The sequence below is a fragment of the Peromyscus eremicus genome, chromosome 1 (genome assembly GCF_949786415.1).
Source record: "Peromyscus eremicus chromosome 1, PerEre_H2_v1, whole genome shotgun sequence".
NCBI classification, from domain to species: domain Eukaryota; kingdom Metazoa; phylum Chordata; class Mammalia; order Rodentia; family Cricetidae; genus Peromyscus; species Peromyscus eremicus.
Genome location: NC_081416.1, coordinates 93,420,905 through 93,436,914, shown reverse-complemented (window position 1 = coordinate 93,436,914; position 16,010 = coordinate 93,420,905). Strand labels below are relative to the sequence as shown.

Below are 16,010 nucleotides of genomic sequence, written 5' to 3'. Positions count from 1 at the left end.
AGTTAGACTCAGACAAAATAACTTAAAGTATTTTTGTACAAACTCTTAAAGTGACCAAACCACCATGCTATCAAGGGGGTTCCTAAACACCCTCCCTTGGCTGACTCATTATCAGACTTTGCTCTTAAACCTACCCAGAATCCGATACATCCACAGCAGTGCTTTGAACCCTGCTACCCTGCTTCCATGCTCAGACGTGCACTTACCCCTCCATGATTGTCCTGACATCCTGATCCATCTTCATGGGATCAGACTAGACCTCAAGGATGTCCCTTTGTCAAGGGCCTAAGTAACATATTATACAGATGGCAATAGTTTCATCAAAAATGGTATCACATATGGGGGAAGCAGTTACAAATGAAAAAGAAATTATATGAACAGAGGCCCTACCTCCTGGAACATCAGCCCAGAGGGGTGAGCTGATAGCTCTAAAGCTGGGAAAGGGAATGAGACTCAATATCTATACTGATAGCCAATATGCGTTCACCATAATACATGTCCATGATACCATCTAAAGAGAGAGGGGATTGCTGACTGTGGAAGGAAAGACTGTTAAAACAAATAGGAGATTTTAGACCTCTTACAGGCCATATGGCTGCCCCAAAGGATAGCTGTCATGCACTGCCCCAGGCACCAGAAAGGAGAGGACCCAATTTTGAAGGGAAACAATTGAGCAGATTTGGCAGCAAACGAAGCCACCTTCCAGATGGTGACCATTCTGCTGGTCACACCACCAAAGATGGTAACATACAGGTTGCCAGAATTTCCATCTTACACTGACCAAGAGCTCTGGAGAATCCATTCATGAACAAATGCCTAAAGGAGAAAGGATGGTTCAAGACCCCTATGAATGTCTCACCCTCCCATCAGTCTTTGTCACTCAACTAGTCTGACAAATACATCAGAGCACCAACATGGGAGAAAGAAAAATATAAGACCTTTTGAGAAGAGAACATCTTAAGGTTTTTGACCTTAAGTCTAAAACGACAGAAGCTGTAGACTGATGTCTCACATGCTGTCTCGTCAATACAAAAAGTGAAGTCATAAGAACCAGACAGACAAAAGAGGGAATCTGGCCCAGTGCCAACTGGGAGATTGACTTCAAAGGTAAAACCATGACTGTATGGCTATAAATATTTGCTAGTTTTTATAGATACCTTCTCAGGATATACTTAGGCTTTCCCAACTTACACAAGATGGCTGCAGTGTAGTCAAGAAGCAGCTAGAAGAAATCATCCCAAGGTTCCCTTTAGAGACCTGGTTTCCTGATCTATACTTTGACTTGGGAACACTTTATGGTTGGACTAAGGTACCTGATGCTGCTATTTTTCAAGAAGTCATCCATTTTTATGCTTGCTCTGGACATGATAAAGATAAGACCTACACAGAGACCTGTGAGGGAGTCAGTGACTATTTCTATACTTCATGAAGCTGTGTCTCCATGAGTCACACATGGTAGAAGGCCCCAAAGGATGGACACTTTATCAAGGTAAAGAGGGCAAATCAACCAAAATATCTGGATGATTTGTGGTCTAAATTTTCTGGGGAAGGAGCATATAACCCAATATTAACCCAACTCACTGATACTGATAAAAAACACATCTGGTTGGATGTCAGGAAAAACCTGGGGTTTAAGGCGATATGGCCAGATCAGAGAACCAATAGGAAAAGACCTAGGGGCATTATTCACCCTCCAGTTAGACATCCAGACCCTACTGTAGCTAGAGTTTTCCTGCCTTGTCCACAGTCAGGACAAATCTTTGTCACCCGCCAGTCCCACAGCCGCTCAGACCCAACCAAGTAAACATAGAGACTTATATTGCTTACAAACTGTATGGCCGTGGCAGGCTTCTTGCTAACTCTTCTTATAGCTTAAATTAATCCATTTCCATAAATCTATACTTTGCCACATGGCTCGTGGCTTACCGGCATCTTCACATGCTGCTTGTCCTGGTGGCGGCTGGCAGTCAGTCCTTCTGCCTTCCTGTTCTTTCTTTTCTCCTCTCTGTTAGTCCCACCTATACTTCCTGCCTAGTCATTGGCCAATCAGTGTTTTATTTATTGACCAATCAGAGCAACACATTTGCCATGCAGAACATCCCACAGCACCCTACAGCCACAAAAGCCCCTGGGTTACAATAAAATAATGGGCACACCAAAGCCTAAGAAAACAATACCTAAGAAAATTAAAACATTTTCTTTGACCTCTGAGGCTGACTCCATAAGCCTACCCTCCAATCAAGGCCTCTTTAAACTACTGAGAGCCACTTATTTGCTTTCAAATACCTCAAAGCCAAGCCTCACCAAGATTTGTTGGCTCTGTCTGGACACAAAACCCTCCTGTTACCAGGGGATTGCATAATGGGAAGTTATACCAGCTCCTCTGACATGCAGTCATGCAGATGGCAACTCTCAGGCAGAAGAAATCTTACCTTACAATCTGTGATAGGAAATGGCCTCTGCATGGGCCAACCCCCACCTATTTATGTCAACCTCTGCAATAAAACTCAGAGTCCAATGGGGATGGGATATTTAATTTCCCATGATGATGTCTGGTGGACCTGTACCACAGGCTTAACCCCCTGTGTACATGCCCAAATTTTAAGTGACACTCAGGGCTTCTGTGCCTTGGTATAGCTGATCCCTTGGGTAGTCTATTTCCCTGAGGAAGATATTCTCCATTGGTTACAACCACAGGGATGGGCCAAACAGGAGGTTTTCCAAGCAATCTTAATATCCTCCCTCAAAGGCTTAGGCGTAGCCAGAAAATAGGCATTGTAACCTCAGCCCTCATCCTCCAAGACCAACATTACAGGATTCTGAGCATGGCCATAGATGAAGACATAACCACCCTAGAAAATCCATCACCTATCTAGAGGAATCAATCTCCTCTTTAGCTGAGGTAGTCCCCCATAATAGAAGAGGATTAGACTTACTGTTCCTTCAACAGGGGGTCTTATGTTTGGCTCTGGGAGTTCAATGCTGTTTTTATGCTAACCATTCAAGGAACCTAAACATAAAAAGTTACATGATAGAAAACTAGAAAAACAACAAAATGAAGGATGGTATGAATTTCTATTCAACTGGTCACTCTAGTTAAATACTGTCCCATCAGTCTTGGCTGGGCCCTTGGTCCTCTTACTATTGGACTTAACTTGTGGACATTGCATCATTAATGTCACAGTCAGATTTGTAAAGGAGCAGAGCTCCATGGCCCATCTGATGGTTCTAAAACAACAATAGAAGCCTATACTTTTGGAGGATACATCTTCAGGATTTGAGATGGTACACTACTCAAGGGGAATGAGAGCGTCAGGGAGACAGACAAGAACTATGACAGACTCCTAGTAGTCCTGCCAGAGACCTGACCTCAGTTTTCTGTTTACTGGAACTGAGCAAATAGTTCTCGGGAAAACAACAACTCAGTGGCAACCAAGCAGCCGGCACCCTGGCTTCTGCTAGCTAAAGAGCTCTCCCATACCCGGACACTGGAAAGTCCTTACCCACTAGAGCCACCTACCAATCCTCTAACAACCTATAAACATTTTTATTTAAACTCCCCACTCAGCCCCAGACTAACCTGCTCTCCCTGGAATTCCCCTAATCTTGCTTAAAAGAAGCCTGTAAACTTCTCTCAGGTTCACTGTTTAGCCACTTTGTCAGATGGTTTGATCCCAGGGTGATGGAATTTCTATTCTTGAGAAATCAAATGATCTTGTTGATTAAATATGTGTCTAGTGGTCTTTTATATGACTTCTTGTGGACCCTAACACTAATAAGTCTACTCTATAAGGTTAACTCCATAAGGTTAGTTTCTTACAGATTTATAAGTTTGTCTGGAAAAAAAGTGAAGACATGACTTAAGGGGTTTTTACAAAGACACTATGCATGATTGCAACAGGGCACTCCCAGAAGCCAAAAGGTTATTTGGTGAAAATATCAGTAAAGGACTGGACTACCTCTCTAAAAGTCATGGCCCGTGAAGATCCCCCAAGGCACTACAAACTATAAATGCTATGGCTACTGCACTGAGTTGCCTATGAGAGCTAGATGGTAAGTCTCTATCACTAAGGACACCACTAACTTAGCAGCATGACATAGAGAAATTTAGGCTTGTAGCGAACTGGATGATCTCTCCTTTCTGATTGGATTTCATACTGCTGGAAGATGCCATAAAGGGTACTGGGAGAAAGTGTCACTAATTGTCCTGGTTGGTTGTGATCTTTGCATGCTACTCTAGTAACACTATGCTAGGCAATATGTGCACACTGGTTCAATAAAGCATGAAAGCCATGTATGAAAACAACTGCTTTCTAACATCTGATATTTACTGTAAGCCAAATCAAAAGACCACAGCAGTGTGTCCATAGACTCCAGTGGAGAAGCAACTGCTATTGTTCTGTTAAGCACATATGATATGATTGTCAAATTGCCTTCTAAACATATGTTATCATGTCCAAGATTATAAATGCTCTCACTCACAGTTGAACATGAAAAGAAAATTCTCCTTTCAAATGAGAAGTGTACTACAGATGTTGACAACCAGCCAGATCATGAGAGTAGGTGACTATTTCAATAGCATAGTAGAATAATCCTTAGATACACATGGAAATAAAACCAGACATCTATTTTATATCCTAGAAGGTTCAAAAAAATTGCAGAAGACAGTGTTATTTCATTCATAACAAAGTAGTTATAAATTGAACAAAAATTGAATGAAAGAAGCAAAAGTGATACATTTGTATTTTTGGTTTAGCCTACTATAACTTGAACTATAAAATAAACTTAAAACCAATATTCACCTGAGATAAATTTACCATATTCTTTGAATAACTATCAAATGGAAGCATTTTAATTCTTACAAAAGAAGAAAATACCACTTGAGATTGACAAACTCCTTGAAGAGTAGTTTTGTGTGTGTGTGAAATGAGATAATAATCCCCAGTGATTTGAATTCACACTTGAATCCAGAGGCTCAGCAGGGACACCTCCTTGATGACAAACAATGGCAGTAAGAGACAGCTGGGCAGCAATAAATGCAAAGTGACCTTGACCTTGTTACTTTGCAATGAATTCTTGTTGGAAGAGGTAAGTTTGGAGATTTTGGGGTAAATTTGGTTTACTGGTTTGAAATTTATCTTTGGAACATATTTTATTCTTTAGAAATGTATCCAAATATATAAGATTTAGTGGATTACAAATCAGGTGAAATGAGGCAAGAAACTAAACAAAAAAAAAACAGCTGAATCAATTTCTATTTCCATACACAGACTCCTTTGAAAATTCAGGTAACCTTCATTGTTAAAGATTTCTTATTTATCTGGCCACTGATAAAAGCAAAAGCTAGCATGATCTTTAAGCATACAGAAAGTTACTACTCAGGCAAATGAAGTCATTATCTTTAAATACTTTGATGGCAAACTGTTGGTAACCTCTTGTGTAAATGCCTGCTTTACTTATTGACAGAATATTCTAGTATCATAACACTCAATATGTGAGCCCAACAGAAGATATAATGTCAAAAATCATGAGGTAAGAGTGCATGTAGCCTTGGGCTGGATAAACCTGGGCAAAATTCTTAATTTCTTAGGTTAAATATTTACTTGCCATTGTACTGTGTAGAAAACCATGTGATTTCATTCCATCACACTCCAATTAGAAAACACTGATTCCTTTCTAGTTTTCCAAGTTCAAGTAAGAAAATTTAACTTGATGTAGTCTTGCTTCACTAATAGACTATATGAACATTGTACTAAGAAAGCTCAGCTTTCACATAATAAGCACATAGCTACAAAACTATTCTGTTGTACATCCAAAATGTGTATGTGCTCTAAACTTCATTGTGACTCTTTCATAAGTAATAGTTCTTAAAGGTTTAAATGAAGTTCAGGCTGCTGGTGGTTCATATGCTGATTCTAGACTTCGTGTAGTCATAAACTACTTGCCATTTTCAAATTAAATAGTCTTGATAAGATAGAAATATTAATATTGCTTAATACTAACTGTTGGAAACTAAAGAACCATATATAAAATTCTATGTCATGTTCTGGTACTTAGTAAGCATGCATTAAGATTAGACATTATTTAAGGCTTCATCACACAATTCTGTGCTTGCATATTTTCTGTCTTGTGGTATTTATAATTTTTGTCTTTTTATATAAGTCTCATATTTTAAAACTTTAGTTATAAAACCACATAGGTGTATTTTACTATATATACCTAAAAAGACAAGAGATACATTATTTGAAGGAAGGTTGCTAGCATTTGTTTTAAAATTTTAAGTCACATTAAATGAACAAAAATATACGTACACCCAGAGTCCTGACTAAAATTTTGTCAGATAAAACTGTCAGTGATTTTGAATGATCTATTTATTTGTGATACCCAAAGATTGTTGCTGAAAATAAAGTCATTTTTATAAATCCCTTCCTGTAATATCTCCATTACAGCTTTGCTCTGGCAGCAGCTACACTGTCTCATGGCTTTCCTGGAGGACGGGAACCACACTGCAGTGACAGAGTTCATTTTATTGGGCTTAACAGATGACCCGGTCCTTAGAGTCGTCCTCTTCACCATCATCCTGTGCATCTACCTGGTGACCTTGTCTGGGAACCTCAGCACCATCCTTCTGATCAGAGTCTCTTCCCAGCTCCATCACCCCATGTACTTTTTTCTCAGCCACTTGGCTTCTGCTGACATAGGGTACTCATCTTCTGTCACTCCCAATATGCTTGTCAACTTCCTGGTGAAGAGAAGTACCATTACCTACCTTGGATGTGCCATTCAGCTTGGCTCAGGTGCTTTCTTTGGAACAGTTGAGTGCTTTGTTCTGGCTGCTATGGCTTATGATCGCTTCATGGCAATCTGTAGCCCACTGCTTTATTCCGTGAAGATGTCCACACAAGTCTGTGTCCAGTTGCTTATAGTAGCATATATAAGTGGTTTCCTTAATGCTTCCTCCTTCACCCTTTCCTTCTTTTCTTTTTTCTTCTGTGGACCAAACAGAATCAATCACTTTTTCTGTGATTTTACTCCTTTAGTTGAACTCTCCTGTTCTGATGACACTGTCTGTATTGTTCTTGCCACTATTTCTGTTGGCACTGTCATTGTGTTCACAGTGCTTGTCATTGTTGTCTCCTACACCTACATCCTCATCACCATCCTGAAGATGCACTCCACTGAGGGTCGCCAGAAAGCCTTCTCCACCTGCACCTCCCACCTCACTGCAGTCACTGTGTTCTATGGGACTGTCACATTTATTTATATGATGCCCAAATCCAGCTACTCCACAGACCAGAACAAGGTGTTGTCTGTGTTCTACATGGTGGTGATCCCCATGTTGAACCCCCTTATCTACAGCCTCAGGAATAACGAGATTAAGGGTGCTCTGAAGAGACAATTTGGCAGGAAAATATTTTCTTAGAAACATTTGTTACGTTGTAGGACTTGATATTGCAATGATGCCTTATGGATATAGCAATACAAGTTGAGTGTCTGTGGTTGAAAAATGTGTGTTGATATACTATTAGTAAATAAGGGACATTGCAATAAATATCATAATTCAATTTTCAGATTACAGAAGAAATAAAAGGGTCATAGCAAGTTACCTTTAATAACTTTAAAAAAATCAAATAAAGTTTTTATTTAACAGAAAAAGTGATTCATATAAAACATAAAATTCTGCAATATGTTGAAGTTTTTTTTTTCATATTTTTAAGTATTTGATAGTCAACTTTGTTACAGACTGCATCTTACCTGTCCCCAAGGTCTTATGTGTTGATGAAATATATCTTCTCTGGTGCTGTTGAGAAGGGCTAGAATCAGAGAGTTTGAGCTTAGTGGGGAATCCTTAGGTTACTAGAGGCATGACATAAAAGAGATTTGACACTCACAATGTTTTTTTTTTTTGTCTCTTATTGACTATAAAATGGAGAGTTTTGTTCTACTATGTGTTCCTTTGGTGATGTATATCTACAGATACACGTCAATGGAGTCAATTCATAAGGAACCAAGAACTCAAAAACTTCATGTTAACAATAAGCCTTTCTCTTCAATGTCAATTGATTAGCTCCACTACTTGTTATGACAATAGAAAGCTTACTAATGCCTATCACAAGACTTCATAATGTGGCTGGTTCAACACCAGCTTATCATGAGATAAACCTAATAACTATGGTTATCTCTGCACCTTGCAAAAGAAATGATAGGGGGCAACTAAATTGGTGGAAATGTTTTCATAAAAATGTTGTCTCTGAGATATAGCCATATATATATATATCTCCATAAAAATCTGATGTGTGGTTTATGCCTGTGGTACTGTGAGGTCCACAGAAAAGAACAGGAAATCCTTCTCTGGTTAACCTGAATTCCTGTCAACTTCAAATGTTAAATTCCTACTTCAGGTTGAATCATATTCTTAAGCTTGCAAGGAACAAGGAAATCAAAAAAAGAAAAACAAAACAGGAACAACAACAGAAATAGTTTCCTACAAAAGAACCGAGTCTACAAGTCCAACAGTGAGACGAAAGACATCATGGTCAAGACCCTCATCCTCCCATGTTCAAATGGGAGCAGATATGGCCACATCTTCTTTGAAAGACTTTGACTACCTTTAGGATAGATGCAATCAATTTTCTCATATGGTCACATTTAGTCTTCTTTTCCCCTCCTTTAGTGTTTCAGAAACAGATTCCATTTTCTTGCTTATAAAACAAAAGGCATTGATGTTTTCATTCATTCATTTGCATTTTCAAACAATCTAGAAGGGTGTCTAGTGATACATTTCCAATGTTAGTCTAGCCCATTGCATGGGGTTACAAATGAATACTGGCAAGGGTGGAGTATATCCTCTAATATAGGATCTTGACAATAAAACTAAAAGGTAAGTGATTTAGACTATTAGAAGATGTTGAGAACTGTTGATAAAACAAAATTCAACAACAAAGCCAAAGTCATGTGTGAGGGGTTGATGTGGCACAGGCAAGGGTTTGATGGTGCAGGTGTCACTGAGAACCTAAAAGCTGAGAAAGGACTGCAGGATGTGAGGAATGAGTCAAATACGGTAGTACCTATGTAAGTAAGTGTGTGAATGCAATATTGCATTCATGTACATAGAGGCTTCTGTTCAAATAATGGCAGAGCTGTTTGTCTACTTTAATTAGTCCTGTGGTACATACAAGAGGAACAAATGACAAAATGTTAAGTATATCTTCAACATTAAATTATAGCTTACAAACTAAGTATTCTGTAAGCATCCTCAGAAAGTGACAAATCAGGGAAATAGACCTAAAATTTTGTGTGTGTGTGTGTGTGTGTGTGTGTGTGTGTGTGTGTGTGTGAGTGAGATGAGCTTGCAGGTTAAAGCCCCACCACCAAACCCTGATGACTTGAATTCATTTCCTGGAACCCACATAAGAGTATAAGGAGAGAGAAAATCCCCTGAGTCAGTTTCCGTACAGTAAGTAATACACTTTTGTTTTCAATGAGGGAATTAGACATTCAGAAGAAAATGTTATAAACTTAAATTAAACTTAAGATGAGATGGGTGTGAGAGCGGCAAGAATCATAAACTTAGGCATGTCCTTGGGAGAGATATAATCAATAGACATCACATATATCCTCAAAAGTAGATAAACTACAGGCAAACAACCATTGCACAGATTGCAGCCATAGGGAACTCAGTCTTTGAACTTGGATCTAATATAGTCAAGAAAAAGTAGTATATCAGGACTAATATTAGTCAAGCCTCAATTATCCCTGTCAAACACAAAGAAAAATATTTATCCACTGAATGGAAACACAGGATAGTAAACAGGGAAGCAAATGGCAGTGTATAAGAGAAACAAAACTCTAGGATTTAAGATATAAAACTTAACATACACAACATTCACTAAGCAGGTAATGGTCAGCTGAAATGTATGCAATAACAGAAAATGAAAGATGAATCAATATAGAGCTTCATAACTGGAATGTTCACCATGCCAACACTTACAGTAGACATTTCTCTTTCAGTAGCAATTTCCTTTTTGGTTTTCAGACTGTATTTCCGTGGCCATAAAACAGAGGAACAGTCTGGCTAATAGCCCCCATGGCTCTCTGGAAGAAGGATATGTTAATAGTGTCAGATATTTTTTCATGGTCCCTGCAAGGATGTTCAGAGTTTTAAGAATCACTGTACTCAGGGGACTGGACGGTGAAAAAGAGAGCTTGGGCGGTGGAGAAAGTTGATTAGTGCTCAGTGGTCAGCCACTTCAGCAAGGGGGAATAAAAGATGTAGTGTAGGACTCCATAAAATGAAGATTAGTAGGAGTTCTAATGGGTCTTCAAACTGAAGAACACTGTTTCTAACATCCTCCATTACAAAATAAAAGCTAAAATTCCTGTTTGAGGTGTGAATTGTGAGATACCAATCCTTATTTGAGGATGAGCCACGTGTTTTCATTCTCCAGTATTCTATATAATAATAATTTGTATCTTTGGCTATGAAAATTATGTCTTTCTTAAATAATTGTTTTTTAAAAAATTTTACATCTCCTCCCTTCACATATTCCTCAAGCCACCTAATGAAGTATATTACATAACTCAGTACAAAACACTTACACAGATGAAAAGGTTTTAAACGAAAGAAGACAATGTTGTCTATTTTTAATCTCAGAATCCACTAACATGAAATGTAAAGTGAACCTAGAATCAGCATTTATTTGAGGTAATTTGGTATCATATACTTCTAATAATTATCAAATGAAGGTGCACTAATTTTCACACACACAAAAAAAGAAAGATCAGATTGACTCCTTGAAAATCGTGTTCATGTTGAACAAACTATCTTCACCTGAGAAAACGGTCCCTGGGGATTTGGATTCACGGTTGAATCCCCAGACTCTTCAGAAACTTACTCTCAATGGTAAACAATGATTGTGGGAGACAGCTAGAACACTATAAAATCATGGTATAATTATCTTGACTTTCTACTTTAGAATGAATCCTTATTTCAAAAGGTAAGAATACTTTGTTCTTTGAAAATATGTACATTTTGATAAGTTGTAGTCAAGAAACAAGTTTAGATATAATCAAGAAAAAAATTAACTAAATCAACTTATATTTTCATAGTCAAATTCGTGTGAATAATTAGACATAGAATTTAGTTTTCATAGCTTTCTTATTTATCTATACACTTAGAAGACTGGAAACCCACATGGTCTCTAATAGCATGTAAGCTTAAAACTCAAGAAAAAAACGCTAATAAATTCACTAGCTTTAACATAGGTTTGTGATTTCCTGACCAGTACTTCATGGAAAGACAGACTTTGTTTACCGACTGACTGCTCTAGGGTCTCAGGCTCCATCCAGGCACTGGGGACAAACACAAGAATATAAGGCTGAAAAAAATCTCAGAACAAGAGAGTCAGCCTGCTCCTAGCTAGGAAACCTGGGTAAACTGAATATTCCAGGTTTAATATTTACCTGTGTACTTTGTAAGCAACCTCATTATTTCATTCCGTTGTCGTTCAGCTAGAAAACATCATTATGTTAGGAGAGGATTTGGTGAGTGTGTGAATAAGACTTGCTAATAATATTAGAAAGGGCATTCACATATAAGTGAATGATTAGACTGATAGTAAAAATGACCATAGTACAATGGTTTAATTGGAAAGTAATTGAAGAATATAGTAAATTTATAGTAGGTCCTCCTATTATAATTTTAGTTCTTCCCAGTTCTTGTAAGAAATTTTATCTCTCACTATAAAAACTGACCTTAAGGTAATTAGGTAGCAGACAGACTTGACGACCCATGTCCCTAACCATGGACCTTCTGTTTGAAAAACTGACTTGCTGTCTCTTTCCAAATTATCACGTGCTCCTCACTTTATTGTCACTCTTCACACACAGTCTAATGAGAGCAAACGGAGTTCACTCTGCCTGGAGCTCATGTCCTCATTCTAGTGCTTCTTATGGAATGTTAAGTTATTTAACATTTTCAAATCACACATCTTATCAACCATAACATTGAATCACTGTTCTACAGAAATGACAGTAGAGTACTATATAATGAATTATGTGATTTGGAAAGGATACTTAAAGGTCAGAAATTACTGAAGACTTCATTACATAATATTGTGTTTGTAAAGCTTAATTCTTTCTTGTAAATATGATTCTGATTTGTTATTTTCAAAAGTCTCATGGTTTACACATTTAGTTTTAAATACACTTAGGTATGTTTTATTATATACATAAGTGTAAGTTAAAGGCACATTGTTTGAAGGAATTTTCTAGCATTTAATTTTGAAATTTATTAAACAATCAATGTACATGAATATACAAACACTGAGAGTCCAAGAAAATACTTCAAATATATGTTTTGAAGGACATATTTGTTTGTAGTATCTATGTGTTAATGAAAATACAGCCACATATTTATAAATCCCTTCCTGTAATGTCTCTATCACAGTCTTGATCTGACAGCAGCTACATTGTCCCATGGCTCTCCTGGAGGATGGGAACCACACTGAAGTGACAGAGTTCATTTTATTGGGCTTAACAGATGACCCGGTCCTTAGAGTCGTCCTCTTCAACATCATCCTGTGCATCTACCTGGTGACCTTGTCTGGGAACCTCAGCACCATCCTCCTCATCAGAGTCTCTTCCCAGCTTCATCACCCCATGTACTTTTTTCTCAGCCACTTGGCTTCTGTTGACATAGGCATCTCATCTTCTGTCACACCCAATATGCTTGTCAACTTCCTGGTGGAGAGAAATACCATCTCTTACTTTGGATGTGCCATTCAGCTTGGCTCAGGTGCTTTCTTTGGATCAACTGAGTCCTTCATTCTGGCCACCATGGCTTATGATCGTTTTACGGCAATCTGCAACCCACTGCTTTATTCAACCAAAATGTCCACAAAAGTCTGCATCCAGTTGCTTGTAGGATCCTATCTTGGTGGTTTTCTTAATGCTTCCTCTTTCACCATTTCTTTCTTTTCTTTTCTCTTCTGTGGACCAAATAGAATCAATCACTTTTTCTGTGATTTTACTCCTTTAGTTGAACTCTCCTGTTCTGACGACAGTGTTCTCATAGTTCTTGATTCATTTTCTGCTGGCTCCATCATTGTGATCACAGTGTTTGTTATAGCCATTTCCTACACCTACATCCTCATCACCATCCTGAAGATGCACTCCACTAAGGGTCGCCAGAAAGCCTTCTCCACCTGCACCTCCCACCTCACTGCAGTCACTCTCTTCTATGGGACCGTCACATTCATTTATGTGATGCCCAAGTCCAGCTACTCCACAGACCAGAACAAGGTGGTGTCTGTGTTCTACATGGTGCTGATCCCCATGTTGAACCCCCTCATCTACAACCTCAGGAATAATGAGATTAAGGGTGCTCTGAAGAGACAGCTTGGCAAGAAAACATTTTCCTAGAGATGTCTCTAATCTGTTATTTTGTCACATGCTATGTTGTAATGATATACCATAGATATAGTATTAAAAGGAAACTGGGTATTGATAGTTGAAATACGTGTTATGGAATATAACCAGACTTGAAGTTTGGTGGTAAATGTGCAGGTTAAGTATTCATACATCAGAAGGTAAATCACATGTTCATAATAAGTTACACATTTCATGTATAATCAAAAATATTTCCAAAAAATTAGATGTTGAAATTATTTTTCAATTGTATTTATATTTTAAAGTAATTCCATGCTACATAGAAATTGCTGAGTCCATAATTTTTTAAGTCTGTTTCTATTTTCAATAACAGTTACCCTTAATTGTATATAGTAAATATAGTTAGAATAAACACTACTCACTAACTTTGGATTTTTATGCCTCAAACTCTAAATCAGTTTATGTATATTATCAACAACCATGGAGTTAAATAAACTATGTTATTTTGTAAGCTTCCAAACTATTGGATTGGACTATTTATTTTCCTGATTGTTGTATTTTTAATTCTTTGTATATTCTCGTTACTAAACTTCTATCAAATGTATAGCTAACAAAGTTTTTTTCCTACTAGGCTCCCTCTGCACATGACTGTTGGTTTTCTATGCTGTGTAGAATCTTTTTAGCTTTATAATGTCCTACTTTCAATTACCGGCATTAATTCATAGGAGAATGGAGTCCTAGCTGTAAAATCATTACCTGTACCTATGTCTTGCAGAGGACTGTTCTTATTTTCTTCTAGAAGTTTCAGAGTTTTAGTCTTACATTCAGGTTTTTGGTTCATTTAGAGTTTATTTTTGCATGGGTGGTAGATATTGGTCTAATTTCATTGCTCTGCATGTGGACATTCATTTTTCCCAGCACCATTTGTTAAAGATTCTGTCTTTTCTCCAGTGTGTGCTTTGGCAGCTTTGTCAAAGATCTACATTAATTCTTATGTCCAGGTTGCTTTTTTTCCCTCATGATTCTTTTTCTGAATATGCAAACACATACACATGAACTATAGGAATTAATCATTTGCTGTTATTTCAAAACCTTAAATTTCTCCATATTCTTTGCTACCTCAAGACTTTCCCCTCTCACACACAGTACTACTACCCACAGTGCACTTTTCCTTTCATATTCGTGACACTCTGATTATTTCATATCTACCAACCTGTCCATTGTTGAGTATTTCCAGGAAGCCTGATTTTAACTCCACACTAAACCAAGGTTACCATTACAGGATGATAAACCTCCTAATCCTCAGTGTACTTGCTTTTGCATACTCATGTCTTGTTTCTGCACAGTGAAATTTTGTATTGATAGTTAAACTAATGTCCTCTTCCCCTACTCTCCAAATTTCACATAATTCTAGGGTCCTAGTACACTTTAATGCACTTTAGTTGAAGTAAATGAAAAAAATTAAATATCTAAATGAAGAAATGAAATTTTGCTATGTCCAATGCACAGACTCGGTAGGGTCTGAATATTTAACAGAAGGTGTAAAAAAGCATTTAAATGTAAGGGAAAGTTCAGGGTCAAGGAAGTCCTCTTAATATCTTCCATCCTTAAGGCACATTCTTTGAAGATGAGTAAAAGGAGAAAACAGTTGAGATATTTTGCCACTATGTAGCTTGATTTCCTGATAGTTCTTTCAGGTAACTCCCTGTTTCGGGGAAAATGCAGGACTTCAACACTGCATGTAGTAGGCTGCTTTGTATTAGACTAACTTTATGAAAGAAAATAAAAGAGAAGCAGGATACAGATTTTATGAAATATAAAAATAAATTGCCAGAGAGTTTTAATTAAATAAGATCATCTATTGGAAGGACATTTATACAACCATAGGAATTGGATTATTGTCCTGTTCTCTGACTCTCATATTAGCTACTTGTTTAGGGGTGTGTTCCACATTGAGATTCACCTGAGGTCTGTGATGCCCAGTAAAAAATTTATTCTGAATGGTACTGATTGAGCATAGTACTTGTTGTGCGCCTGTGTTATATCCTTCCCATAGAATGTCAATTTATGTATATATGCTAATAATTAACACTTTTATTTATACTTCTCTGCACTCTCTTTTACTCCCAATTCATTCTCTTCCTGTAATAAACTACATCATCTACTCATTGTGTTGATTCAGTAGCCTGAGAGTAATTTATCTCTCTCTTCTGTCTTCACTTCTACGGTAGAACAAAGGCTTTGCACATTCTGGTCAGCATGATCCTACCACTCCTCTGCATCTTCACTGACCAAATATTCAAACTGACACTTTACACATCTACTTTATAATAAATTGTGCCATTAAGAGTTTTCATATTATCTATGGACCTGACTAGGATGTGGTGACCACATGATTAGTTCAACATGAGTATTTACTATTTATTGACTAAAACTTAGAATTCGTCACAATCTTGATGATCCTGGTCCAATCTTCCAAAGGCCTTTATGACTGAGGTCTTCAAGAGGACTTTTGACCCTATTCTGTCTTTAGGCCCTAAGATAATATAATCTCTCTCTCTCTCTCTCTCTCTCTCTCTCTCTCTCTCTCTCTCTCTCTCTCTCTCTCTCTCATGTATTTT

The 16,010-nt window shown here is 37.6% G+C and overlaps 2 protein-coding genes across 2 annotated transcripts; both read left to right on the top strand.

Moving 5' to 3' along the window:
* The first annotated feature begins 6,477 nt into the window (after positions 1 to 6,477).
* LOC131900410 (olfactory receptor 5P76-like) lies at positions 6,478 to 7,423 on the top strand. The gene has a single exon (XM_059251634.1). It carries the CDS (start codon positions 6,479 to 6,481, stop codon positions 7,421 to 7,423), a length of 945 nt encoding a protein of 314 aa, XP_059107617.1. The 5' UTR covers position 6,478.
* Positions 7,424 to 12,476: 5,053 nt separating this feature from the next.
* On the top strand, positions 12,477 to 13,422 carry LOC131900399 (olfactory receptor 5P79). Its single transcript, XM_059251627.1, has one exon. The coding sequence runs from the start codon at positions 12,478 to 12,480 to the stop codon at positions 13,420 to 13,422; it is 945 nt and encodes a 314-aa protein (XP_059107610.1). The 5' UTR covers position 12,477.
* The last annotated feature ends 2,588 nt before the right edge of the window (positions 13,423 to 16,010 follow it).